General features: G+C 39.9%; 4 protein-coding genes across 5 annotated transcripts; 2 read left to right on the top strand and 2 right to left on the bottom strand.

The window, feature by feature from the left end:
• Positions 1–6,567: 6,567 nt before the first annotated feature.
• Positions 6,568–9,842, bottom strand: LOC103506090. The gene is made up of 4 exons (XM_026821241.1): positions 9,646–9,842; positions 7,826–8,026; positions 7,218–7,294; positions 6,568–6,752 (listed from the first exon to the last, which is right to left on the bottom strand). Exons 2-4 carry the CDS (start codon positions 8,018–8,020, stop codon positions 6,581–6,583), a joined length of 444 nt encoding a protein of 147 aa, XP_026677042.1. The 5' UTR covers positions 8,021–8,026; positions 9,646–9,842; the 3' UTR covers positions 6,568–6,580.
• Positions 9,843–9,979: 137 nt separating this feature from the next.
• On the bottom strand, positions 9,980–17,225 carry LOC103506091. The gene is made up of 10 exons (XM_026821230.1): positions 16,796–17,225; positions 15,625–15,835; positions 15,005–15,215; positions 13,561–13,757; positions 13,110–13,259; positions 12,465–12,652; positions 11,983–12,213; positions 11,387–11,528; positions 10,869–11,096; positions 9,980–10,145 (listed from the first exon to the last, which is right to left on the bottom strand). The coding sequence occupies exons 2-10, from the start codon at positions 15,702–15,704 to the stop codon at positions 9,980–9,982; spliced, it is 1,593 nt and encodes a 530-aa protein (XP_026677031.1). The 5' UTR covers positions 15,705–15,835; positions 16,796–17,225.
• A 121-nt stretch (positions 17,226–17,346) lies between these two features.
• Positions 17,347–27,395, top strand: LOC103506092 (protein spaetzle 4-like). 2 transcript variants are annotated; one of them, XM_026821239.1, is made up of 6 exons: positions 17,347–17,365; positions 18,378–18,483; positions 19,626–19,777; positions 21,389–21,614; positions 25,929–26,284; positions 27,261–27,395. In XM_026821239.1, the coding sequence occupies exons 2-6, from the start codon at positions 18,457–18,459 to the stop codon at positions 27,385–27,387; spliced, it is 888 nt and encodes a 295-aa protein (XP_026677040.1). In that variant the 5' UTR covers positions 17,347–17,365; positions 18,378–18,456; the 3' UTR covers positions 27,388–27,395. The 2 variants fall into 2 exon arrangements, with proteins under 2 accessions (XP_026677040.1, XP_026677041.1); XM_026821240.1 differs by lacking the exons at positions 17,347–17,365; positions 27,261–27,395 and adding an exon at positions 26,747–26,807 and having other exon boundaries at positions 18,228–18,483.
• LOC113466115 (protein spaetzle 4-like) lies at positions 23,298–24,645 on the top strand. The gene has a single exon (XM_026821242.1). The coding sequence runs from the start codon at positions 23,350–23,352 to the stop codon at positions 23,548–23,550; it is 201 nt and encodes a 66-aa protein (XP_026677043.1). The 5' UTR covers positions 23,298–23,349; the 3' UTR covers positions 23,551–24,645.
• Positions 27,396–27,954: the final 559 nt, after the last annotated feature.

The raw sequence follows: 27,954 nt of genomic DNA on the forward strand, positions 1-27,954 counted from the left end.
CACCCAAATTTAAAAAAAAAAAAAAAAAAAAAAAAAAAAAAAAAAAAAAAACAAAAAAAAAAAAAACAAAAAACAATTACTTAATTAAGAGAGAAAAACCAACGTAAAAAGAGGCGTAGAGGGAAAGGTGGGCACACGTCAAGGTTTCGACCTAAATACAGAGGAAAACGTGTGGAAAAACGGCTCCCCTAAAAAAAGTCTCCCTTTGGGAAGAAAATTAAATGGAGAGAGGGAGGGAGAAACGACGGAGGGAAATGGAGTACAATTGTGAGGAAGGGAGAGAGAAATGGAGATAAGAGAGGAACGAAGAGGAGTGGGAAGTGGGAGGGAAAAGGTAATGGAAGGATAGGGAGAAATAAAGGGAGGGAAGATAGAGGGATGAAGAGACTTTAGGGATCGGGAGGGAGAAAGATAGGGGAAGGGGGAGATAAAGGGAGTGGATGAAGGGAAGAATAGGGAGGGAATAAAAGGGGGGGAGAAGAAGTAATGGATGGTAAGGGAGGAATAAATGGAGAGAGGGAGGTTCGTGAGAACATTTTTAAATGAAAACATTGTTTTTCTTCAAATATTATGTAGATATTTAGGGATATTCACACACATGAGATTTTGTACCTCGCCCCTTCCTCTTTGTCCTTCCCTCGACCTCTTTTTCCTCTTCTTTCTATTCCTTCTTCATTTTTTCTTTTTTTTTTTTGCCTCGGTGGTGTAGTGGTCAAGGCGCTCGCCTGGTAAACAGGAGGGCGTGGGTTCAATCCCAGCCGAGGTATGGAATTTTATCCTCATATAATTTGAGAATTTGACCACAATAATAGTAGTAGCCTACTGCTGGAGTAAAGGGACTTTTCAGTCCTATGCGAGCAGTATAAATAAGCACTATTATTATTCGGAAAAAGGGCCCCTAAGTCGGAAAAAGGACCTCTTAAATAGAAAGTTTTTGTGACGATAATTCGAACTTGAGACGTAAGTTGACCAAAACGCGTTTCTTGTGCAGAAACGAGTTTTCGTCAAAGAACGTTCAAGAGTTCAATTAACGGGACGCTAGTTTTGGAAGCAAAAACTATCTAATACCTTTGAGAAACGGTTCCCTTCTAGCGAAAATGTACATTGTAAATTATTACCTATAAACTACTGTCTGTACCCTTTTATTTTCTTCAAAATAAAACATCACTTGTTTGTCTTTATACAGTTTAATGTAAAATTGTAGTTTTTATTTAAATTTGCCAACCCCCCCCCCCCTCCCCTTTTCGATATCGGCTCTTAAGGTGTGTCCACACATAGTCGATGGCCGTCGATCGACGAGGTGAATCTATGTTGTCGATGCAGTGTATGTCGACGATGTGTGGACACAGCTCTATGGACAAATCGAACCTAGGAAGTTTTAATTTTTCGAAAAAGAGAATGGTCATATTGAAGCCGGTTTTATTTCTCAACGAATGCAATATCTCATGTGCCTACCAAGCATACCACTAGCTAGCTATTGGTTCACAGTTTCATTTCAAATTCCTCCTTACAGGTTAGCATCGTTAGCATTATCCTCCTTCTCATCTTCATCTTCCTCGCTACTCTTTACATCTGTTCCCTCTACAGTGCTAGTACTTGGCTCTGGTATTACCTTGCTTGGATTTGGTATGTCAGGTCTGGGTCTTGGTGTGTTAGGAACTTTAACCTTCTGCATACTGACATGTCCCATGTGTAAATGTATCTTATACCTGGCCACATCTTTCCTTGTGATGACGCCATGTAGCGTTTCCCTTCTATCAATGATATATAGCGTACGCATCCCCATCCGGCGGAAGAAGTGGTAGATATGATACAAACTGGTCTTCCGACGTACAAAGAACAGATTCTTGTCAATATAACACTGAAGTGAAGTTCGGGACCAATGTAAAAAGTAGATCTTTTCACACTCTTTCCAACGATATAGATAATCAATATAACACTGAAGTGAAGTTCGGGACCAATGTAAAAAGTAGATCTTTTCACACTCTTTCCAACGATATAGATAACTCAGAAAGTCGATTTTTGGACTTAGTCCACTCTGCCTTTTACCCATTCATTTATCAGCAGAAGTAGAGCAGCTTAGTCTGGCTGGGGGACTTTAAACAGGGAGCATACCAGCAGGGTTTATACGCGACCTGGAAAATCTGAAAAATCGGCCAAAAAGTCGTGGAATTTGCACCCGGGCAAAAATTAAAAATATTGAAATAAAAACGGTCGCTTCGCATTCCACCTGGAAAAGCCATGGAATCTGAAAAATCGGCCAAAAAGTCGTGGAATTTGCACCCGGGCAAAAATTAAAAATATTGAAATAAAAACGGTCGCTTCGCATTCCAACCTTATATTCCTTGACATTCTGCATATTGTATATTTTATTTAAAACAAGGGGTAATCTTGCTGTTTTTTAAGTACCTCCGCCCCCTAATTTTCTGGAAAAATTCATGGAATTTTATCCCGGGAAAAAGGCAAAAGCGCCTGAAATATTGAGATATCAGAGAATTTTAATAAATTGTATGAAAATCTTGTCCGAAACCTGCAAAAGAGGTCATGACGTGGATTGGATGCATTGTAAGGGTTTTGGGCCAGGCCCGGTTATCTTTTTCAGTAGGGTTATTTTAACCTCTAACTGAATTATATCTTGGTGAGTAGGGGGGAGGACCCCCTCTACTGGTAATTTCCCATCTACAGGTAACCTGTTCTGGTACTTTTTATCTTTATGAACCGCTCAAAGAGTGGTCATATATTTTTCTTAGTTTTGTACAATGTTTTGTAATTTGTAATGATGCTTTTTACTTTCTATTACCACAGTTATGACGAAGCTATACTAGTAATGAGGAAGTATTGCAATAGGTCCAAATTTTCAAAATCGGGAAATGGGTGGAAATATCCGTTTTATTTATTATACAAACTTAAAAAAAAAACTTTTTGTTTTATTTATTAAAAAATCTGGTGTGAACATCACACGACTTTCCTTATCCTATTGAAAAATGCTTATTTGGGTGTTCTTCTATTGTAATTTTAATATCTCTAACTGTTTAGTCAGTATAGCTAAAAACCGCCAAAAAATGGTCGAAAGACGCCAAATCCTAACCGAAATTTTTGTGTTGCATCCTTGTCACATTTGTGAACTACATACCAAATTTTAACTCTCCAACTCATACCGTTCCCGAGATATTATTAAATTACACCGAAAACCGCCAAAAAGCGGCCGAAATGCCGCCAAGCGTTGCACCGATCTTAACCAAAAGTGTCGCATCCTTGTCATATTTGACAGCTGCATGCCAAATTTCAAGACTCTCGAGATATTTTGTTTACAGGACAGACACACACACACACGGACCAATAGCTGAAACTTTGGATTTAGGCTCTAGGGACCTCAAAATGTGTTTTGGCGCTAAAAACTGACCATCGGAAATTTGACCCGATTACATTACTTTCCTTCCTATAGGATAAGGAAAGTAAAAATTATATTTTACTAAGACATATTATTTTTTCTAATGTACCTATTTATTTTTCAGACCAACAAGAAAGGTTTGAGTGACGCGACTATCAACAGTGGAAACACGAGAACACGAGCAGGAGGAAGGAAGCAGAAGCAAGCTGTCAATAAAATGAACAACTCTAACGAAACAGACGTTGAGGTAATGCAACTTGTTTATAGTTTTTTGTTTTTTTTTTTTTTATTATTAAAACTGAAAGAAAACGAAAATTAGAAAACGAAAAGAAAATGAAAAAAGAAGTCAAAAAGTATCTCATGATTAACAATGAAATTTAAATCATAAGATGTCGACTATGTGTGGACACAGCTCTATGGACAAATCGAACCTAGGAAGTGGTCATAGTTGAAGCAGGTTTTATTTCTCAACGAATGCAATATCTCATGTGCCTACCCAGCATACCACTAGCCACTGGTTCACAGTCTCATTTCAAATTCCTCCTTACAAGTTAGCATCGTTTGCATTATCCTTCTTCTCGTCTTCATCTTCATCTTCCTCGCTACTCTTTACATCTGTTCCCTCTACAGTGCTAGTACTTGGCTCTGGTATTACCTTGCTTGGATTTGGTATGTCAGGTCTGGGTCTTGGTGTGTTAGGAACTTTAACCTTCTGCATACTGACATGTCCCATGTGTAAATGTATCTTATACCTGGCCACATCTTTCCTTGTGATAACGCCATGTAGCGTTTCCCTTCTATCAACGATATATAGCGTACGCATCCCCATCCGGCGGAAGAAGTGGTAGATATGATACAAACTGGTCTTCCGACGTACAAAGAACAGATTCTTGATTTTGGAACTATGATGTTGAGACTAAAACGTAAGTTTATCTTTGGTATTTGTCTTTACTATGTTTTCACTTGATGACCTAACCTAATCTTTTCTCAAGTGAAAACATATCCAGTATTCTCTTATCTTGGTTTGTATTCTTTGTTGTTCCAGCGGCTTCAGTTGTAGCCGAATGATGATGGCAGAATAAAGAAACGATATATTTTTTCTGCCATACACCAGGGTGATGGACTCTAGCCATGTTCAATTGGCTCGTCCTGAACTGCAGTCAACCATCGCATTGTGAGGTTGTGAGGACTTGTGCTTATTCTTTGAAAGCGGAGAGAACCCTTTGAAGAACTGCCAGCTAGCTAGGCTGGTTAGGGTTAGCTGTTCCCCCTATTTCTAGTCCCACAGCCAGACGCTACTCTTCTCTCTGTTTAATTCTCTCTAGCTAGACAAAAGATGTCTCAATTAAATAAATTAATCAATAGTACTAACTAGGCTGCAGAGTGTTTTTTCCATTATTAAACACGGACGGTCCACAGATCTTCATACCGTCCTCTTTGACTATCCTCAGGTTCAAACTAAGCAGTGTGATCTCCAAACCTCACAAAGGCCGGTCTATTAACCATCTGAGATTTTCACCATCACGAGCAGAGTTCAATGACCCTTACACGTATACGTGTGTTACTTCAGGGTCCGATGACCAGTATATTGTATGGACTTGCTCTCAGAGTGGTAAGTTATACTCAACTCATACACACATGGGCTCTGTCCGTTGATTTGTTTAAATAAATAAATGTCATTAGTCAATAGATCTTATGCACTTATTTAGCAGAGGTTTTCGCCTTTAAAGAGTAGAAAAAATGTGGGACTTGGAAATGGTTCTTTTTCTTCTAGGTACGACTTCTAGATCCCGAGTTAAATCGATTTTCTAGCTTTCTTCTTTGACACGGCTAATGAAAATTTATGATTTGGACTTGAGATTTGGATTTGTACGACTTTTTACGTAGAATTTTTACCCAAATGTCCTCTGATTCAATTATTTTACCCCCCTTCAGATAAAGGTATCTCCTGGTGTAAGGACAAGGAGGATAACTATCACGGTCTGCACGCAGGACCTGTAGGGTTCTCAGAGGATGGGTCCAGTCTGGCTGTAGGATTTGGACCTTGTCTTACCTTGTGGGATCGACATTTTGAATCCCATCAGATCTAACTGTACATGATAGATGCTGGGGATACACAACTCAGCCACCACCTTGGTAACAATAGTAGCCAGGAACACTTGAGCACCACAGGATTCAAACACATTACCTCCCTCCAGGAGAAGACAAACAATGCAGACCTGAGACCTTGCCATGCCTGTGATCTGAGACGCCGCGCCTACCAGAGCGAACTTGCGCGGGTCTGCCCAGTCCTGACCCAAGTACCCATGTAGTCCCTCCCCTAGTATCCTACCCCATAGTGATCCTAACATGAACTGAACCATGAAGAATCCACTGGAGTAACAATGTGTGATACAGAACACAGTGAACACAAAGTAGAAGATGAACAGTATGATGAGCATGTGCATAGGGAACGCGTCTGGCTTGAGTTCTACCACAGTACGGTATCCGCCATCAAACGTAATCATGAACATACCAATGATGGGAATAGAACCCTCAGGACAAGACATGGGAGGGAGGTCAGAGCCATGAATGTCAGAGGAGCAGGTGCCGGAGAACAGGAGGAGCATAGTGACTAGGAATGTAGAAGTGATGGCAGCATTGCACAGGACTTCACAGAATAGATAGAGCTTCCTTTCGCCTAGTGCTAACCTCCTGCGTAGGATTTGAACCTTCCTATTCAGCACTATGAACAGAACTCCGAAGAATGCTCCTGAAAATAACAGACAGCAAGGCAAGAGAAGACGTGTGGTACAAACATGAGACAGGCATTACAGGGCGATTCATTTCAGCTATTGAGATGGGAAACTCGCGCTCTAAATGTTTGGTAAGTGTGTCCGGGATTATGACGGAGAAATACAGTTTTCATTCAATTCAAATACTTTTGGGTCGAGTGGATTGGAACACATCACATGCCTTCAGGCACACTCCATTTGTCAAGGACCTTGTCCTTGGGATCAATTTAACTTGAAGAAACCATTTGCTGATGAAATTTAGGCTGGAGGCCGCGAAGTGAGTTTAAACTCGGTTTAAGCTTAACTCTCGGATTAAGCAATCTGATTGGCTAAAAATTTTGGATTTTTAAAAATCAAGCAATTGCTTAATCCGAGAGTTAAACCAAGTTTAAACTCAAGGACCAATACCTTAAAATTACACCAAGTTCTGAATCCACATGAGACAACTATCATCCATGGTGCTGAGTGAGGTAGGGGTACGTGTGACGTCATCATAGTTTATGTCTAGTAAATCCACATCCATAGCTGTGACGTCAGTGTCATGCTCAGGTTTACCTGTAGGGAGGGTGGCTTGGGATTTGCCCTTCCTGAAAATAAAAAAAAAAAGGCATTAAGGTCGTGGTTATGTACCGGGTTGAGATAGGCAAGGTTGGTAAACTTGCCTTGTTTTTAAGTTTCCACTCCCATGCCTAACTGTAGAAACAATATCCTGTCTCATCTCAACCCGGTACATAATCACAACCTAAAGATAGTGGCAAAATGAGGGATTAAAAAGAAGATACTAAAGGTTGGCCAGCCCAGTTAGTTTGGAGGGTAGCGCGTCAGCTTTATAACCGCTAGGTCGCGGGTTCCATGCCCGTCTGGGGCGGATTTTATACTAAACACATAAGGTTCGTTCTCGGAACGGCTGGCTTTCTTTTAACGTGTCTTCCTTTTCTCTTCTTTCGGAACAATAAGACCTTGGATCTCAAGTGGTGATTTTAGTGTCTTTCTACCTTCAGGAAAACTTGGAACTCACTTTGATTAATAAAGTATACTTGGTGTGTACTTACTTATTGAGCGTAGACTTGATGAGCTCAGCACAGAGCAGTTCTAAAGGTGCCATCGACATAGGTCTGTACATCAGGAACTGAAACATAAAATAGCAATTTCTTAATGTTTAGAACTAGTACACACGAACAACATGTTCCTCAGAAACAATGGTTCTCAACAATCCAGAAATGTTTTTGCAACAGTCTAGCAACTTTTTAACTCGCCAGACTTGTTTGGGAAAGGAAATACAAACACAAATTCGCAAGCCTAGTCAGTTTCGTAGGAGCTAGGCCGTGGGTTCGATTCCCGTCGGGGGTGAAATTTATTCTAAGCATATAAGATTCGTTCATGGTACGGCGCCCGTCCTTTTTCTCTCTTCGATTTCGGAACTACAAGATCATCACTTTTACAACTCCCTCTATCGAACCTGTTGAAAAAATCGATCCTTCGGACTTTTTCCTTCATATAAAACCTTAATAATCAAAGCGATCACTCAGATTGAGAGGCCGACCTGGCCGACGACAAACGCCGACCGCATCTGAACATGGGAAAAGGCAATGAAAAAGAAAAAAGTAAGAAGAAAACCAGTTTTTCCCTAATCTCTGATGAATGCTCCTCTTTCACTCACCTTATCAATGGAACCCATGTTGGCCAGATTTTCATACTTGTCTTCTTTCTCTTCCTCCCCATTTTGTCCTTTGGTTTCTTCAGTCACTTCCTGGGCTATCATGGAAGAGAAGGGAGTCTTGGTTTGTAGTGGTTTGTACGGGAGGGAGAGCGGAGCGGATTTGTCCTCGAATGTACTCAGCAGTTTGACATACATGAGTTCCTGGAAGAATGTGACGGATGAGACTGATTAATTAGAATTACATTCAAAGATGGGGAAAAATAGGTCTAGCTGGGGGATCTTAAACAGGGAGTAGACCAGCTTAGTCTGGCTAGGGGACCTTAAACAGGGAGTAGACCAGCTTAGTCTGGCTGGGGGACCTGAAACAGGGAGGATACCAGCCTGAAAATATTTCCCTTGCTAAACAAATCGCAAAGGTTGAGTGCGAAAGGCATCCGCTCGTCATTTTTTGACCAAAATAAACGCCCTAATATCACTGCGACCTGATAAGATCTTTTGTCACTCAATGAAGAAGGAATTTTTAACGAAGGAATTTTTAACACATTTAAATGCTTGTCACAAATATCGTTCCCCGATCTTTACACCTAGATAAATTTTTATGACTTGACTTGGACTCGAACCACCAACCTCCAGATCCGAAGTCCAACGCGTTAACAACTGTACCACTGAGGTTCCTGAGTCAATTCAATTCAATTTATTTTTATTGTGCATAATATAACATTAAAAATACAACATTTCAATGAATACAATTATACAACGTCAGTTAGAAAAGAAAAGAAGGAGAAAAACAGTAAAAATAAAATAATATCTAAAATTAACCTAACTTTATTATTATTATTTGTAAATCTGTCCAAGGACAGGTATCAGTACAACTTTCTCCACTTTTCTCTATCTTGTGCATCCTCTCTTTAACTCTGCATATGATTTGCCCTTCAGGATATCCGATAACATACCAAATTTTCTTCTACCTCTACCTCTTTTTCCTTCGAACCTAACTTTAGTGGTGTTAAAAAGATAATAAAAAGATAAAAGGTACTTAATATTAAGAGTCATAAACGAAGAAAATAAAAAAAAAAAATAAAAAATAAATAAACAACTCACCAGTTTGGACGTAAGGAAATACAGCTGGGTGACATCGTACCAAGGTTTGGTGGACTCTGACGTTATCCTATCAAAATAGGTCTAGTTGGGGGATCTTAAACAGGGAGTAGACCAGCTTAGTCTGGCTAGGGGACCCTAAACAGGGAGTAGACCGGCTTAGTCTGGCTGGGGGACTTGAAACAGGGAGGATACCAGCCTGAAAATATTTCCCTTGCTAAACAAATAGCAAAGGTTGAGTGCGAAGGGCATCCGCTCGTCATTTTTTGACCAAAATAAACCCCCTAATATCACTGCGACCTGATAAGATCTTTTGTCACTCAATAAAGAAGGAATTTTTAACTGTGTTAAGCACATTTAAATGCTTGTCACAAATATCGTTCCCCGATCTTTACACCTAGATAAATTTTCTGACTTGACTTGGACTCGAACCACCAACCTCCAGATCCGAAGTCCAACGCGTTAACAACTGTACCACTGAGGTTCCTGAGTCAATTCAATTTATTTTTATTGTGCATAATATAACATTAAAAATACAACATTTCAATGAATACAATTGTACAACGTCAGTTAGAAAAGAAAAGAAGGAGAAAAAAAGTAAAAATAAAATAATATCTAAAATTAACCTAACTTTAGTGGTGTTAAAAGATAATAAAAAGATAAAAGGTACTTAATATTAAGAGTCATTAACGAAGAAATTAAAAAGTAAATAAACAACTCACCAGTTTGGACGTAAGGAAATACAGCTGGGTGACATCGTACCAAGGTTTGGTGGACTCTGACGTTATCCTATCATCTGATGGGGGTACACCTCCAGTGGCTACAAAACAAGCTGCTATCCCCGCGTTATGTCTTTTAGTGGAGATGATAGATTCAGGCTTTGAACAGGATGGCTTGAACACGTAGACTGGAGAGGGGAGGGAGAGAGAGTTAAAGAAAAGTTAAACATGTTTTTTTTTTTTTTTTTTTTTTTTTTTTATGGGGGGGTTATTATCTCTACTTACATTGAATAGCAAAGCATTGGACGTCAGCGAGAAGAACTGAATGTGGCCCTTCCTACTGTTCAACACCAGACTTGTAGTCCGAGGATCGTGGGTCAGGAAACTCGTGGTTCGAACCTGGGTCTTCGGACTGTCGAGCTGGTACTCGTCCCGTACCAGACGTTGTATGGAGGCGAGTACCTTTTTCATCATGAGGGACGTCTGATCTATCATGTGAAGAGCTGAGAACACAAGAAATAGATACCTATATTAAGAAGTTAGGACTTTTAAGGGTGTACACAACACTTGGTAAAACAAATTAAAATCAACAGGGGAAAATGAAAAGATCGCTTTTTTTACAATATTATTTTTTTAACTACCATACCGGGTTTCGCCAGTTACGGCATTTTCAGTGGTAACAAAAAAAGCGATCTGTTTTCATTTTCCCCTATTGAGATAGATATAACATTTTCATGTCTGGCCGGGGGACTTTAAACAAGGAGGTTACCAGCCTGAAATTTCCCTTGCTAAAGAAATAGCAAGGGTTTGATTGCGAAAGGCATCCACTTGTAAATTTTTTGTAACCAAAACCAAATGTCAGCCCAAAGCAATCATCCCAGGGCTGATTGAGAGGCTGACGAAAAACGCCGACCCCGTCTGTACGCGGGAGAAGGCGAAGAAGAAACCAATATTTTTTCAGCCCCTAACTAGAAGGTTTTTTAAGCTAAGATCCTGTGATTGTTAGATTTGGATAGGGTTAACATTGCTATTAGGGGCTAAAAAGAAAGAAAGTTGGTGAAACCCATCCTTTGTCTAGCACTTATTTCGAACACCAATAGGAGTTACTCACAATTATCCCTGGTAGACACGACCATTTGTCCATTGGGAGCGCTAGTAATGTTCACTATAGTACCAGGCAGACGGGGTAGGGTGCGAAGTTATAATCTGTAGGATGACAGTGTCACCCATCCAGATACTCACCACTCCCAAGGTTGCTTAACTTACTTGTATCTTCAGCGTGTAGGAAAACTCCTGTATACACCAGTACTCGGCCTGTATTGTCACCCACAGCTACATTAAAGTCTGTAGGATGACAAGTTACGCTGGTATACCCTCTGCCTCCACCTAGTTGATACCAACAGCTTTTCATATGAATCTGCTGCCCGTTAAACATGGCCATGCTTTGCTCAAACCTGAGGGAAAAAATTAAATCTTTATTTTTCCATCAAAATAAGAGTTTTAAATTGGTGTTCTAAACAAAGTAGTTGCTTCTTGGTATATTAGAGATTTTTCCGAAAAGTTTTTGTGGATAAAAATCATAGGGATTAAAAAAAATCTACTGGGACGAAAATCCAAAGAAATGTGTCACTTTGCCATTTCTTTAGCAAAGGAAATTCCAGCCTCTATATTCCCTATTATAAAGTCCCCTAGACAGACTGTCTGTTTAATGTACCCCAGCCAGAATTAACATAAAGTAACATACCAAGGTTCGAATATGCATCTGAGGAATATCACAAACATCTTGGGTCCTGTTGTCACACATAGGTATCTGCCAGATATTGTTTTACCATTCAACTGGATGCTGTCTGGTCCACCAAAGTATATCACATTCAATGATCCCACATCTTCAAACCTAGAAGTGAAAAAAGTAGTAGATTTGTAGACATGTAAGAAAAAAAAATGCACATATCTTGACACTGCTTTCACATTACTTCAAGTCACATTCTCTTTTATTCCTGCCTATCAAAGAAGTCAAGAATGGAAAAGTTTGGTTTGAAAATTTCTGCTCTGGCCTGGATTCAAAATTTCAAACCAGCCCGCAGAGAAATTTACCGTTAATAAACCGAAACCCTTATGTCTTCGATTTGGTGAGATGACGGCCTTCAGTAACTGTGTTAGATCGAGTCATATTCTTCCGTACTCCAGAGATATCCCCCCTTGGTTTGATAACACCTTCTTACCCGATTTTGACTTTCAATTGAGCTCTTGTAAAAATGCTAACACTTCCCCATTGGCTTACCAGCAAAAATTTCTTGATATTATTAGGTCAGAATACTCTACTTATGTGTTATGTTTTACAGATGGCTCCAAGTCCGCCACCTCCACCAGCTGTGCCTTTAGTGTCGATGGCATTCTGTCGTTTGTCAGCCGATTTACTGCCAGTTTTATCAGTTTTACTGCCAGATTTTTCAGTCTTACTGCCAGTTTTGTCGGTAGATGTATTGGAATCTTCATCGTCTGAAGAATCGGTAGAGTCCGTAAGCTTATCTTGGCTAAGGTGACGCTTCCTTTCTTGTGTGCTATCATGCCCTGTGAACGAAACCAGTTTGATTAGGAGTCAGACATTTTCCCACAAGGCTAGAGAGCACTCCTTAGGGCTCACCCATCCAGATACTCACCACTCCCAAGGTTGCTTAACTTACTTGTATCTTCAGCGTGTAGGAAAACTCCTGTATACACCAGTACTCGTCCTGTATTGTCACCCACAGCTACGTTATAATCTGTAGGATGACAGTGTCACCCATCCAGATACTCACCACTCCCAAGGTTGCTTAACTTACTTGTATCTTCAGCGTGTAGGAACACTCCTGTATACACCAGTACTCGGCCTGTATTGTCACCCACAGCTACATTAAAGTCTGTAGGATGGCAGGATACGCTGGTATACCCTCTGCCTCCACCTAGCTGATACCAACAGCTTTTCAAGTGAATCTGCTGCCCGTTAAACATGGCCATGCTTTGCTCAAACCTGAGGGAAAAAAATTAATCTTGTATTTTTTCTGATCAAAAGAAGTGTTTTCATTATGGATATATAGCTTCTATTGTAGATTTTTTCAAAAAGTTTTCGTTGATAAAAATCGTGGGAAAAAAATCTTTGGGGACGAAAATCCAAAGAAATTCGTCACAACCAGAAATCAACAGCCTGTCTGTCATCTTCTTCTTCTTCTTCTTCGTCTTCTCCCATGTACAGCCGGGGTCGGAGTTTTTATCAGCCTCTCAATCAACTCTTGGTTGATTGCTTTTAGCTTGACATTTGTTTTTAGCTACAAATTTTACGAGTGCATGCCCCATTGCATTCAACCTTTGCTATTTCTTTAGCAAGTGAAATTCCAGGCTGGTGTCCCTGTTTAAAGTTCCCCAGCCAGACTGAGCTGGTCTACTCCCTGCTTAACGTCCCCAGCCAAAATTAACATAAAATAACTTACCAAGGTTCAAAAATGCATCTGAGGAATATCACAAACATCTTGGGTCCTGTTGTCACACATAGGTATCTGCCAGATATTGTTTTCCCATTCAACTGGATACTGTCTGGTCCACCAAAGTATATCACATTCAATGATCCCACATCTTCAAACCTAGAAGTGAGAAAAGTAGTAGATTTGTAGACATGTAAGAAAAAAAAAATGCACATATCTTGACACTCCTTTCACATTACTTCAAGCCACATCCTCTTTTATTCCTGCCTATCAAAGAAGTCAAGAATGGAAAAGTTTGGTTTGAAAATTTCTGCTCTGGCCTGGATTCAAAATTTCAAACCCAGCAACTCAGGGTTGAGAGTCAGTGCTTGGTGGGCAGATGCATATTATTGAGCAATCAATTGTGAATTTGGCAAATTGAGGGACAAGAAAAAAGGATGATTGATTGGCATTCACTTACTCTAACCCATTGAACATTTTGTGAGTAACATGTTTCTCCATGCCAGTTTCATAAGCAAACACCTTCATCTTGTGAATCAACTTATCTTGACCCTTGATCTCTACCACAGCATAAATGTCCACACTAGACTCTTCTATCACATTCACATGACATCTAGCATTCACAACTCGCACAAAACTCTCGCCAGCTTGGAGTCTCTGTGGGAAAACAAGAAGTTGTGATTAGATAGCAGATTCCTCTACTGTCTTGTGCCCACTTTGAGCAGAAAAAAAAAAATCACATAAGTAGATATTATGTAGGTACCTAGAGAGTGATTCCTAATTTAGTACATAAACATACCCAATATAATCTAAAAAGACCGCAAAATACCTACAGAAAAGACAGTCTAAAAAGATCACTCTTTCTATATGTCTAGAAAATAAATATCATTACCTACAGTAGGTACCCATACATTTAATACCTACAGCAAAATCTCCCTATGTCTAAAAAGATAGCACTACAAAGTAGGTAGGTAGGTACCTACAGCATGGACACTGTAGAGATAATAGGTAGCACCTCGGTTATGTTATCGCGATAATATCATCATAACAAGATAATGGCTCTTCATCAGATACCTATAACCGATACCACAACATATTTTAGGCACAAGAGGAAGAACACCTATAGATTGGATAGTACAGGTGGAGATACAGTCGAATATGGATCATTGGGGACAGAAAATGTTCGAGAATTCGAGATTCCTTCTTCATTTTGTTTAAAAACCTCCTTATTAAGTAGGTAGAAGAATTATGTACCTACGTCTATAATAGGTGCAGTGAAAAGGCCTGCTCTTTTGAGAGTATCCTATACTCTTGCACCTCTTTGATTTGAGAATTTGAACAAATTTGAAGACTCTGCATGTCAATTTGAAAGTGGATCGAGCAATTCCTTTGATGTATATGTAAGTGAGGATGATGAAAACCAAACCTGTCAAAGAAATTGAGGATCTCTACTGAACAAAAGGTAAAAAGTTCCCAAATAAACAAAAAAAAAGACAAAATGGTCGGGTTCTCTAAGTTTTCCTTAAGGACTACAACCCCAACAAACCTGTAGCTCAAGACTGCGTTCCGCCAGCCTAGTTAGCTTAGTTGGTAGTACGTCTGCCTTGTAAGCGGTAGGCCGCGGGTTCGATTCCCGCCCGGGGCGGATTTTATCCTGATGGGATAATGTTCGTTCTCGGAACGGGGTACCTAGTCAATTTCTCAGTTTAACACATTTTTCCTACTTTCATAAATTCTACTTTCCTGCTTAGGTATTTTGAAGACTGGTCCCCTGCCTTTGGACAGACAATATTGAAGTACTCCTACATACTTTAATGAGTAACTTCACTTAGCTCCACAGAGTAAGTATAATAAAACTAAAATAATATTTCATTGACATAACTTGCAAGTGGTTAAGTACTCACACTCGTAGACTCTATATTTCCACTCTCCGCCACCCAAGTGACAACATGTCCATTTTCAAACACAGCCACCAGATGTTTGGTGTTGATTGGGTTGAGAAATAATGCAACTATTTGTTCCGATGTAGACACTTCTGAGTTCAAACTGTGAATGAAATCTCCACTCCTGCTGCTGTGAATGTCCACTTTGTTTCCATTGACCACAAATAACAACCTGGGTAAAACAGGATAAAATAATGTTGAGAATTAGATCCTAGTCCAAAAAAAAAAAAAAAAATGATAGACATATCTTAACTTTGCTTTATAGGATAGGTAGTCTCAATGAACCAGTAAGATTGTGAGAAAAGGTTGGTACAGCCTGAAATGCCTGTTAAACCATGTAGAGATCTTGAAAGTAAAGAATCTATTCTTCCACAATTTTAGCTTGGTTGGTAGCACTTCTGCCTTGTAAGCATTAGACCACAGGTTTGATTCCTTGCTGGGACAGATTTTATCCTGAACAGGTAATGTTCTTTCTTGGAACAGCTGGCTTTCTCCTATCCTGTCTGGGCAATAAGACCTTTGTAGTTACAGTTCCCTCTGTCAAACCTCTTTAAGAAAAGAATAGGAACACCTCAACTTACTCAGAATTGGGAGAGAACACTGATTTGATTCTGGATACATCTCTTCCTCCAATACATTCAATACAGCTAAACCCTGTCATGATGAAAAACTAGATCTTCCAGCAGGGTAGGTACCAAGCTCTTGGATTTCACTGGTTCCACATTAAATTATTGAGGATATTTGGACTTTCTAATGATAAACGAGCAATACAAGCATAGATTTTTGAATGCACTGGACCTTTTAAAATAAGAAATAGGTAAAAAGAAGATGGTTAATTTAATAAAATAATTAATTATTTAACTTTCTTACTAAAAATTAAAAATTCACATGCTGAATTTTTTTGAATTTTGGTGCGCAAAATTCTAACCTCAAAATATTTCCCAAGGAGGTGTACATGCAGTGGACAGCGAATGATTTGGGAAAGTGGAGGCTTAGAAAGCAGCCATGTTAGGTAAGCGATTACAGAACAAAACTTGTAGGTAGGTATAGGTACTATGAAAAGTAAAGTAATTTTTTTGGAAACATAATAGGTAAGTACTTTGTACCTATTTTCATATTTAGGCATCGCACACTTGTTCAAAATTCGAATTTTTCCTCAAAGAAAAGCTTAAGACAATTTTATTATTTCGCCTTTGGTCTGTCTTGTAGTCCCGAAATCAAAACGGTCAAACAGTTGGAACTCGAAAACTAACCTGTGACATAATAACTTTTGTTGTTAACATTGTTATCCTGTCAACTGTTAAGCCAGCCACACTGTCAACTGTTAAGACCGCAAAGCGCGACCCCATGCACACCCCGCGAAGCCCCCGGGAGCGTGCAGCGCGACCGTAAACAAGGGAGCGCAAAGCGCGACCCCATGCACAACCCCGCGAAGCTCCGGGAGCGCGCAGCGCGACCGTATACGGCGTTCCGAACTCTCCAAGTTCGACCGTAGCTGCGGTACAGTCGAGCAAAATAAATCACACCGAAGGCCAAGCAGAAGAAAGTGAATCCGAGATCCAGCCATGAGGCATGACTATGACGTAGCGAACACGCGAAGCCCCCGGGGGGTCGAGCACGAAGTGCGAGTTTTATCTATGCGCGAATTTCGGGTGTTATCCCATTCTCAAGATGATATTTAATTAAGGTTGCAATTAAATATCATCTTGAGAATTAATTCGGGGTAGCACCCGAAATACGCGTAAAGCTCACAGACACGACTACTATCATGAAAAGGGAAAACAGAGTTCTCATCAGAGGAGGAAAGGGGTCGGCGAAAGTGGACTTGAGAGAGGACTGTTCAGTTGGAACAGTTGTGTGGACTGACCCACATGTCTGTGCTCGATAGACACAACCAAATCCCGGCCTCTTGATCTAGTGACTCGATTTATACGAGTATCTTTTTTTCTTGTTTTGTCTGCGACTTTTTTTTTTTTCTCCTGGTTTTTATCTGTCCGACGTCGGCCTCTAACCTGAATTCGAGTGATAATTGCGAATCTACTGGCAGCTCCGCGAGCAGTAACTTTTTGCTAGTTCGTGAGAAACTTGAAACTGTCGGGTATCAAGTGCATAGAAAAATAATGAATTGATTGTGAATTTTTTTCATCTTGTGTCAAGTGCCAATTGGATTAGTGCGGCCTAAAGGTTTTAATGATAGTTGTTTTTCGCCGAAAAGATAAAAAAAAATTCCATCCCCCTTTGGCTAGATAAGATAACGTGCAAATTGATCCCTTTTTTTACGTGGGTACGCCAGAGTCTACGTGGATGTATTTTTGTTTTCTGGTAATTTTACCGAGATACTTTCCTATAACATGTAAATTTTCCAAGCATCTAAGTAACTATAGAAATTAGGACCGGGTCCCATAACCTATCCAAACTTCTTTATTTAACTGAAGTAGGTAGCCGACATTTTTCTAATATGTAGGTACCTACCTATGTACGTAAAACTAGGTACCTGATGTCCATTAATCTGTTCTCATAATATTTTAATATTAATCATAAGTAAATAATATATTGTATACCTACACTAAGTAGGTACGTATGTACATACCTACATAATAAACCACCTAAGAAGTCTTCAGGTATAACTTTAAGGAACCAGTTATGTTGGTAGGTACCTGTACCTAATGAATGAATGGACAGAGTTAAGGACCGAGTATAAGTAGCTACTCCTAGTTATATGGTAGGTGGCTAATTTAGGTATTTTTAGACGTGAATATGGGTATATACTCATTTACTCCAAGTACTTACTTCAATAACTTTCTTCAGTAATCAGTTTACTTTTACAAATAAAAGTAATTGACTTTTACTATCACTACAGGGCTTTGAGACTAGCACTTGGGTTTATCTCTAAATTATCGCAAACTATAGGTTCCTACGTTTTAATCATCACAAGTGCTTATTACATACCTATAAATTTTATACCTACCCTACCTCTATAAATTAGTGATGATTACTTAGAAATCTAGACTATAAAGAGATAAAGGATTGAGATAACTTGTCTTAAGTACCTACCTAGAAATTAATTTTTTCCAATGAAAAAGTACTCGTATCTTCTTACGTCTGATTCAAGCTTTATCTTTTCGTATTTACCTACCTATGTAGGTACTTACCTAAGAATCCTACTAGGTATCTATAAATTGGCAGAACTAATAACATCACCCTGCTAAAAATAACAAAACCAAGATATTAATAGGTAATGTTAATCGTTTAAAAGTAGAGATAATTACGATTAGACTTTCAAAAAATTTCTTCCAATCAAATGAAGTTAAACTTCTCTTATCCCATAACATAGCTAAGAACAAAAGTTCTAAAGAACCAAAAGAACATGAGTGAATTTTTCGTCGTTTCAACGTAAACTAACAAGGTGTCTAATGGACTACAGAATCCTGATCCTCTGGGTAAGTTCTGCATTAATTATTTTTGACTAATTTAGTATTAAATTAAAGTAAACGAATTAAATTACATACTTAATTAATTAATATGTAATTATTTTAATTCGTAGCGGACAAAAACTAACAAAGAACTGCCCAAAACTGCAAAGATTTCTGAAAATTAGGTACCTACACTAATAATTACCTACCATTAAGAATTACCTACCCAGTAATAATTAATAAATAATTATTTAGGTTATAAACAGTTAATACTCGTAAAAGTTATTCAATTTAACCTGACCAAGTTTTTTGCCATTCAACAAAAATACCAAAATGGTGGAGATGTCATTTTTCCTTTTACTCTCAATAAGCAGAAACACCTTTATTTTAGTTTCCTTATCCTATAGGAAGGAAAGTAATGTAGGTAATCAGGTCAAATTTTCGATGGTCAGATTTTAGTGCCAAAACACGTTTTGAGGTCCCTAGCCTAGAGCCTAAATCCAAAGTTTCAGCCATTGGTCCGTGTGTGTGTCTGTCTGTGTGTCCGCCTGTAAACAAAATATCTAGAGAACGGTAAGAGCTAGAGACTTGAAATTTGGTATGTATCTTTCAAATGTGACAAGGATGCGACACAAAACTTTTGGCTAAGACCGGTGCAACAGTTGGCGGCATTTTACCGCTTTTTGGCGGTTTTCGGTGTAATTTAACAATATCTCCGGAACGGTATATGCTAGAGACCTGAAATTTGGTAGGTATGTAGTTCACAAATGTGACAAGGATGCAACACAAAACGTCTGGTTGAGATGGTTGCTGCGCTTGGCGGTATTTTGACCACTTTTGACAGATTTCGACCGTTTTTGGCGGTTTTCAGCTATAGCGACAAAACGGTTAGAGATATTGTAAAAGTTAGGGTAAAATGACCGTTTTTTGGCGGTTTTCAGCTATAGCGACAAAACGGTTAGAGATATTGTAAAAGTTAGGGTAAAAGAACACTCAATACAGATTTCGACCGTTTTTTGCGGTTTTCAGCTATAGCGACAAAACGGTTAGAGATATTGTAAAAGTTAGGGTAAAAGAACACTCAAATAAGCATCTTTCAATAGGATAAGGAAAGTCGTGTGATGTTCACACCAGATTTTTTAGTAGACATTTTCGCTCTCTGTTCACAGCTGGTGTTTGAACTTCTGGACGTACATCTGGTGATCTGCTACGATGGCTACAACTCCTGTTCCAAAGCTTTCCGCCAGTCCAGAAAGATAGACATCCCGTGCGATCTTAGAACTCAAACCTACTGCACCATCCCCGGCTCGGCCTATCCATGGTGTGTGTTTCGTAGATCCACTTGTCAACTTACTAATGATCAAAAAACTCACTTATCCAAGAAGGACTCAACTCCTTTGAACCCATATAAAGTACGAGTACGCAGGGGGAGTTGAAAAAAGTTCATTTGATTTCGATTGAAGGACGCGGGGTCCTTAGTTCGTTTTGGCCCTCCCATCCGTGTTTAAGCACGGCTCTTAGGTCTTGTTCCTCCTATGGATCCGGCCCTTGATCCATATTTTAGATCCAGCCCTTGATCCATCATTTAGATCCAGCCATTATTCCATGTTCCATGATATACTTAGACCCAGCCCTTAGTCCATTTTCCATGCTATAGACTCAGCCCTTTGTTTGTGCTGTAATAGACGCCCTTGGTCCGTTTTATTCACTTCTTCAGACATCACACAGTGAGGAAGTTCGTCTTTAAGAACCATGGCCTTTAGTCCGACTCTTAAACCAGACCCTTAGTCTATACTCCGTATTATTATACACCCGGTTTGTTATAGACCCAGTCTTTTCTTTATCCCTTATTCCGTCCGTGTTGTAATATACTATACGCCCTTAATCCGTCTCCCGCAGGCACGCTGTGAGGAGGTTTGTATTCGAGGGTGTAATGGAAATCTTAAGTCTTATTCCGCTCATGGGCAATTCAGGCATGTATGTACCTAGGTGCCTACCATGTACATAACTAGGTAATCTATATTCTCATCTTTATGTTCACTCTTCCAATATAAAAGATCATTTGAATACCTACGTACCTACCTCCTATTTCTAAATACAGTGGGTACAGAGTGATTCCTAATTTAGTACATAAACATACCCAATATAATTATCTTAAAAGACCGCAAAATACCTACAGAAAAGACGGTCTAAAAAGATCACTCTTTCTATGTCTAGAAAATAAATATCATTACAGTTTACAGTAGGTACCCATACATTCAATACCTACAGCAAAATCTCCCTATGTCTAAAAAGATACCACTACAAAGTAGGTATCTACAGCATGGACACTGTAGTGATAATAGGTAGCACCTCGGTTATGTTATCGCGATAATATCGTCATAACAAGATAATGGCTCTTCATTAAAATCTCCCTATGTCTAAAAAGATACCACTACAAAGTAGGTAGGTACCTACAGCATGGACACTGTAGAGATAATAGGTAGCACCTCGGTTATGTTATCGCGATAATATCGTCATAACAAGATAATGGCTCTTCATCAGATACCTATAACCGATACCACAATATATTTTAGGCACAAGAGGAAGAACACCTATAGATTGGATAGTACAGGTGGAGATACAGTCGAATATGGATCATTGGGAACAGAAAGACAGCGTTCCGCCAGCCTAGTTAGCTTAGTTGGTAGTGCGTCTGCCTTGTAAGCGCTAGGCCGCGGGTTCGATTCCCGCCCGGGGCGGATTTTACTGTGCTGTAATAGACGCCCTTGGTCCGTTTTATTCACTTCCCCAGACATCACACAGTGAGGAAGTTCGTCTTTAAGAACCATGGCCTTTAGTCCGACTCTTAAACCAGGCCCTTAGTCTATACTTTATCCCTTATTCCGTCCGTGTTGTAATATACTATACGCCCTTAATCCGTCTCCCGCAGGCACGCTGTGAGGAGGTTTGTATTCGAAAACCATGGCCTCATGAAGCGAATGTATGGTGAGCAGCGCCATCTGTCCGTTCTCAGAACAGAACTAGATGACCATAACGAAGTGGAATATGGGTGGTTCAATCATGGCCACGCCCCTGTGCTCAACAGGTACGAGCATCAAACCCCCACTACCGCCGCTACCAGCACGAGTACCAGTACCGCGAGCTCGGCCTTTGTGGTAAGTCAAATTCAAATTAAAGTGTTAGGTAGTTAAAATAAATGTTGTGGTTTGTGGTGAGGAAAATAAGGTTTCAGATGGTCAGAATTCCACATGGTAGGCTTATACCTAGGTATGTCTGACAGGTAGGTACCTACTAATTACCTAAATATATGTAGATAGATGGTTAAAGTGTCAAAGGCCAAACAGTAGCAAAGCACGAATGAATAGACCACCAAAACAGTTTATCAAAAGATTCAAAAGCTATCAAGCTAGTTAGTCAACGCAACAGAACAGCCCGGTTACTCTTTACGAAAGAATTTTTCTTAAGTCAGGACTTTTTTCCGTGAGACTTGTACCTATAAAGGAATCTTGGTGTTCACATTGCCAACGATATTTTTCGCCGGCGAAATTCGTTTTGTGCAGTGTGAGCGGGCTTTTAGAGGATATGATAGCACCCTTTAGTGGGGTATGACTGTGAAATTTATTATATTATACAGAACGGGTTTTCCAGAAGATTATGCTAGATTACAAGATTACACAAGATAGTCTTTACCTACCTATCACCTGTAATATCAGCCAATCTCAAAAGGAGTTGATAATCAAGTAGATAATCCAGGCTAATTGGCCTGTCTATCAAACGCCAAACAAAACATAGGATTATGTAGAACCTAAGCCAGACTGACAAAATAATAGCATGATATACAAAACATGTGATTTCTCAATTTATTACATACAAAACATAATCAATAATCATGTTACTTAACTTTGTACATACATGTTATGTACTTATGTCTGTTAGGTAGGTACATCATATTAACTACGTACATAGGTACCTACTTGTGTCTGTTATGTACGATAGGGTGCTAATATCTGACAAAATAATGTAGGTACAGGCTTGAATAACTGAATTTCATAGACGATTGTAGGTTTGTAGGTACTCTTATGCATAGCTACCTATCTAGGTATGATATTATGGTTACGAATAGATACAATAGGAATTTCAGTACGACTAGGTACATTGGTAGGTTATAATAGTAATATGTATACCTACTAGGTATATAGGAACTGATAGGTTATTGTAATCGTAATCATAGGACCCCGAGTATGTGTAATAGGTAAGAGCACATCCTGAAGACTGTAATAGGTAACAGCACATTGTGAATGTCGGGTAATGTTTCTCGGGTTTCACTTATGCCTTGATGTCTGTAACAGCGTATGTCACATTTATGTTACCTGCTATTGCGATTGCGCCCAACTTGATAGGTGTTATGTAGGTCTCTTTTATAGCTTGTACATATCTTATATCTGATTAAATCTTATACATATCTATCAATATCACTATCATTCATGTGTGTTATATTGGTATTATTGGATTTATTCCTAGATGTTTGCTATGAGGAAAATGTAGGTAACTAGGTATCTAATAAGATAATAGGTAACTAATAACCAGCTCCCATGGCGTTGTGGTTACTGCGATCGCCTTGCACGCGGGAGACCCGGGTTCGATTCCCGGCGTGGTCAAGGAATTTGTATCATGCAAATGATTGATTCTGTGACTGGATGTTGCGGGGCCCACTCAGCCTCGTGAGGAAAATGAGTCGCTGTGACATATAAATGCGCATAGCGACCGGTGCCAGCATGGTAGGTAAACATTTTTTGACTAGAAAATTCCAGTGCCACTTCAAAATCTACAACTAGATAGGAATGCTTACACCTGACCCTGTTTCTCTCCCGCAGGCACGAGAACAAGCAGATGTACTGTCGCAAGGGCTGCCGCTGCGAGCAACAATACCGACTGCACCGCCTCCTAGCGTACGACCCGCATGACGAGTGTCGCGGCGTGTTCTCCGATTGGTTCCGGTTTCCGTCATGCTGCGTGTGCAAGTGCTACGACCTGCCGGAGAGCATACGACTTACGTCGCGCAGTCCCCGGACAGTTGACGTGAAGGATTGAAAGAGGGCGCGCGCGCGGTTTAAATATTGATCTCAAATTGATTTGGCATGTGGTACCTGAGCTGTGAGGTATGTGATGTCGAATCTGCAAATTGGTAGTGCCAAGAAGAAGGAGGAATGTGTGGAAAAAGAGGAAATTGTGTCGAGGGAAAGGTTTCGTTGAGTTGTAGCAAGATCTGTGTGAAGAATGTCAGGAGAAGAGATTATGATGTGATGAAGGAAAATTCGATAGCCAAGAGAACACTAAGTATCAGCATACCCTCAATGTCCCCCCAAAGAAAGAATACCTATTAAGGTGTGTCTTCAGTTTCACGCACAGTCGACGGCCGGTGTGTGGACACTGGAATTACCTAAACCTAAATTTTATTTAACTCTAGTTTCGAGTATTAAAGTCCCACCGAAAAGTTTATGTCCACCAATGAATACATAACAGTTAATAAAACCCGGTCGGTTCAAACGACATTGTACTTTTATAAAAGTGACATCACAGTTTCAACAAATCGTAGAGAGATAAGTCACCCGCGGTTCAGAATTACGTAAACACAATTTAGAAATTAGAAGACCCTGAACCAAACACCGCTTTGGTAACTATAAGAGCTACTATACCTACATAACTAAGTATTTGGTAACTATAACTATCTATTTGGTAACTATAACTATCTATTTGGTAACTATAACTTTACTTTGGTGTCAGAGACGTGATGTGCATAGTCAAACCAAGAAGACGAGGAGGTTTTTACTTTCACTTGGTGATGAGAACATGCATTAGCATCTGCGAGGGAGTGTTTCCAGGGTCGTTTACAGGGGGGCCCCTTTTGCCCCAGGCCCTGGTTCTTCAAGGAGCCCTGGAATCACCAGTGCCAGCCCACGGGCTACTTTCTGGTGTTCTCGTGTTGACCCAGCACCTAAATTGGAAGTATTGTGTCTCTTCTCGCCCCTTTGATGAGAGGCATACTACAATGGGCAAGCTACGACACAGACGAGACGAGTCTAATGTAACAATTGTTTCATGAAATAAAAACAGCGGTGAAACAGTTGAAACACCCATCTAAAATTAAAAGGGCTACTGTTAAGAGTACTTAAAGTTAGAGCAACGCAACGAGGCCCGATGAGACTATGAGAACGAACCTGAGTGATCCCATGAGAGAAATGCATACATTAGGTATCTATGTGAAGTAGTTACCAATGGGTTCTGCTGTATAATGATGAGAATTGAGAATAAGTGACCATTTTACGAGATTATGAATGTAAATGTGGCTTGTACCTATCTTATATCTGATTAAATCTTATAGGTACATATCTATCAATATCACTATCATTCATGTGTGTTATATTGGTATTATTGGATTTATTCCTAGATGTTTGCTATGAGGAAAAGGTATCTAAACTATCTAATAAGATAATAAGCCAACTATGTATCTCACCTATCAAGCTATAGTGAGGATTATTTACCTACGATTATTTCGAGTTTTGAGTGGAACAACTTTATAGAGTTTTTGATTTTCATTGAATACGAATAGTAATTCAGAACTTTAATGCTCATATAGGTATCTTCTTATCTGGTCAAAACAACGTGAAATTAACGCCATTAAAATTTTCACTTGCAAAATATTTGCACCTGCATCAATAACCTGCCGGTTATTGCACGTAGAAGATGACGAAAGAAATACCTAATAGAAAAGAGGTGTCATAGCTATATTATTCCATGAAAATAGTCACCTAACACTTCCTGTTGTCGTGTTGTCTGCTGATTTTTCATGAAAATGTTCACGTTTGCGATTATTCAATAGTAATTTTCTTCACTTTTACTATTAGGATACTGTAGGAACCTAGGAATGTTCGAGTTATTTGTCACTCTACGAATACCTGACTCGATTACTTGTGTGTGTCTAGTTAGCTCGTGACTCTAGAGAACCAGAACTGATGGGTTTGATTCCCGGATCAGACGTTTTCAAATTAACTTACTCCAGCACTCTTTATGTCGCTCTCTTGTTCTTCTTATTTTGCCTGAAAAGCTAAAAGGGTACACGTGAATCAGGTACACGTTCATGTCTTTTGATGAACTGTTTAACACATCGAAATGTCTGTACCTAGCCCAACATCGAAAAAAGAATTAGGGTAGGATATGAAAAAGCTGGGTCCGTCCCTTATACCTTTTTATTACTATTGTAATAATAAAGGAAAGACGGACTAAAAAGCCAGCCGTCCACCCTCCAAGATAACTAAGCTATTTTGTATATTGTTTTCTGGCCGCTAATATTCACCAACACATTCCCAGGTCATTAGGTAGGGACTTAGGGACGGATCTTCCATTCCGGCCGAGATTCGAACCCAGCTGACGTCTATGTTTTCTCTAATCCTCATAACACTACATTCCAGGCTAACCGCACAACCACACCACTACCAGACAGCGCCGAAGACTCCAGCACAGAGCCCCCCGACTTCTCAACGTCAACCACCGAAGAGACCACCCTCGAAACCGAGCCCTACTCCTCCACTGTAGCCTCAACGACCGTCCTGCCCCTAACGGGAACCACATTCAGCGCTGAGGATGCTGGTAGGGACGAAACCGAAGCGTCTACCCAGGGCAGCAGCACGGCGAGCACTAAAGCGACCACGACGCAAAGTGCCGCTACTACCGCGTCTGCCGCGACAACAACCACTACTGCGGAAACGCCGTACCCATCCAAACCGCAGATCTTTCAAGACGTGCCAACGTTCAAACGGAAAGGCGTGTAAGTCTCATTTTTTTGACCGTGTCTTTATCCACTGAAGTAGGGTCGATATAGTGGGAAAGGGTTGTAGGTAGCAAGAAAAGAAAGGAAGAAAAGACAGGAACTTTTTGCCAATTTGGTCCGAGAATTCGTCTTAGAAGGTCCATTTACCCAGAACCCACGGGCCTTTCATTGCTTGAAAATTTGGTACTTCGAGCTTTGGACACTTCCTCCAAAAATAAATAGGTAATTATCTACATTTTCGATTCGAGGTGCCAAAAGTACACATAAACTGTTGGTTTCAGTTTTTGGCCCGAAGTCCGTTGAATACACATAACCTGCACTAGGACCAAACTCTGTTCGTTGGTTTTCGGCCACTCAGACCTATGTCTGTCAGACCGTCTGAGTGTGAGTAGCCAAAAGAACGTGAGAAAGCACAAAAGAACCAACATGATAGACCACCTGTTCTTATTGCCGTTTCAGGAACGCCTGTCCTGCCAAGGAAGAAGTGGTGACGCCGTTCTGGGCGTAAACGGAAAGGCGTGTAAGTCTCAATTTTTTGACCGTGTCTTTATCCACTGAAGTAGGGTCGATATAGTAGGAAAGGGTTGTAGGTAGCAAGAAAGAAAAGGCAGGAACTTTTTGCCAATTTGGTCTAAAAATTCGCCTTGGCAGATCCTTTTACCCAGAACCTCCGGGCCTTTCGTTGCTTAAAAATTTGGTACTTCGAGCTTTGGACACTTCCTCCAAAAATAAATAGGTAATTATCTACATTTGCGATTCGAGGTGCCAAAAGTACACATAAACTGTTGGTTTCGGTTTTTGGCCCGAAGTCCGTAGAATACACACAACCTGCAATAGGACCAAACTCTGTTAGTTGGTTTTCGGCTACTCAGACCTATGTCTGTCAGACCGTCTGAGCGTGAGTAGTCATAAGAACGTGAGAAGGCACAAGAGAACCAACATGATAGACCACCTGTTCTTATTGCCGTTTCAGGAACGCCTGTCCTGCCAAGGAAGAAGTGGTGACGCCGTTCTGGGCGAATAATACGAGAGGTGAAGTGATGGCCCTTCTCAATGTTCATCCGTTTGAGCAATATGTCATCTGGGAGCGGTGCTCGTAAGTATACCTGCTGCTGCTGTAGCAAAATAATAAATTTTGCAATTTAATGTTGCTAGATTTTGGTCTAGCGTCTTTTGGGGTGCGGCACCTGTTGTTGATTTAACCGCATCCCCACTGTTGTATTAATGATGTCATGAGTGGTTATTTTTATTATTTCTTCGTGTGGTTGTATTGTAATATGAGTAAAAAAAAAAGTATACCTAATGCTTCGTTACAAAAGATCTATAGCCATTTCGCAGTGACACCTATGCCTGAATAGCCTTTGGCCCTTCTTATAAAAAGTGTGATACTTTGAACCGGACAATCCTAGTAGTGTAGTTGCCAAGACTTTGGATTCATAACCGAGGGGATGTGGTTCGAAACCGAGAAGCGACATAAAATAAACGAAACTAAGGCCATTTGTGAGATGGAATTAAAAAAAAACCAATTATTTTATTGAATAAACCAAGTTGATGCGCAATAACTATCGACAAGGTGGTCCGACTCCTTAATTGTTGAATAAACCACTTGAATTGTCTAGTTTTAACTCGAAAAACAGGCGATCCGATATCGATCTCCTAAGAAATCA

Source organism: Diaphorina citri, unplaced genomic scaffold (assembly GCF_000475195.1).
Source record: "Diaphorina citri unplaced genomic scaffold, Diaci psyllid genome assembly version 1.1 scaffold214, whole genome shotgun sequence".
In the NCBI taxonomy this organism is placed as follows: Eukaryota; Metazoa; Arthropoda; class Insecta; order Hemiptera; family Psyllidae; genus Diaphorina; species Diaphorina citri.

Excerpts from the sequence above, each read along its gene's own strand:
- LOC103506090 (XM_026821241.1), bottom strand. The coding sequence starts at position 8,020 with ATGTATGTCAAACTGCTGAGTACATTCGAGGACAAATCCGCTCCGCTC. Across the intron at positions 7,295-7,825 it reads ACATGGGTTCCATTGATAAG|TTCCTGATGTACAGACCTAT; the intron begins GTGAGTGAAAGA and ends TTTATGTTTCAG. Across the intron at positions 6,753-7,217 it reads ATCAAGTCTACGCTCAATAA|GAAGGGCAAATCCCAAGCCA; the intron begins GTAAGTACACAC and ends TTTTATTTTCAG.
- LOC103506091 (XM_026821230.1), bottom strand. The coding sequence starts at position 15,704 with ATGACAGGGTTTAGCTGTATTGAATGTATTGGAGGAAGAGATGTATCC. Across the intron at positions 15,216-15,624 it reads GTGTTCTCTCCCAATTCTGA|GTTGTTATTTGTGGTCAATG; the intron begins GTAAGTTGAGGT and ends TGTTTTACCCAG. Across the intron at positions 10,146-10,868 it reads AGTGGTGAGTATCTGGATGG|CTCTTCACATGATAGATCAG; the intron begins GTGACACTGTCA and ends TTGTGTTCTCAG.
- LOC103506092 (XM_026821239.1), top strand. The coding sequence starts at position 18,457 with ATGGACTACAGAATCCTGATCCTCTGG. Across the intron at positions 18,484-19,625 it reads ACAGAATCCTGATCCTCTGG|CTGGTGTTTGAACTTCTGGA; the intron begins GTAAGTTCTGCA and ends CTCTGTTCACAG. Across the intron at positions 21,615-25,928 it reads CCGCGAGCTCGGCCTTTGTG|GCTAACCGCACAACCACACC; the intron begins GTAAGTCAAATT and ends ACTACATTCCAG.
- LOC113466115 (XM_026821242.1), top strand. The coding sequence starts at position 23,350 with ATGTACTGTCGCAAGGGCTGCCGCTGCGAGCAACAATACCGACTGCAC.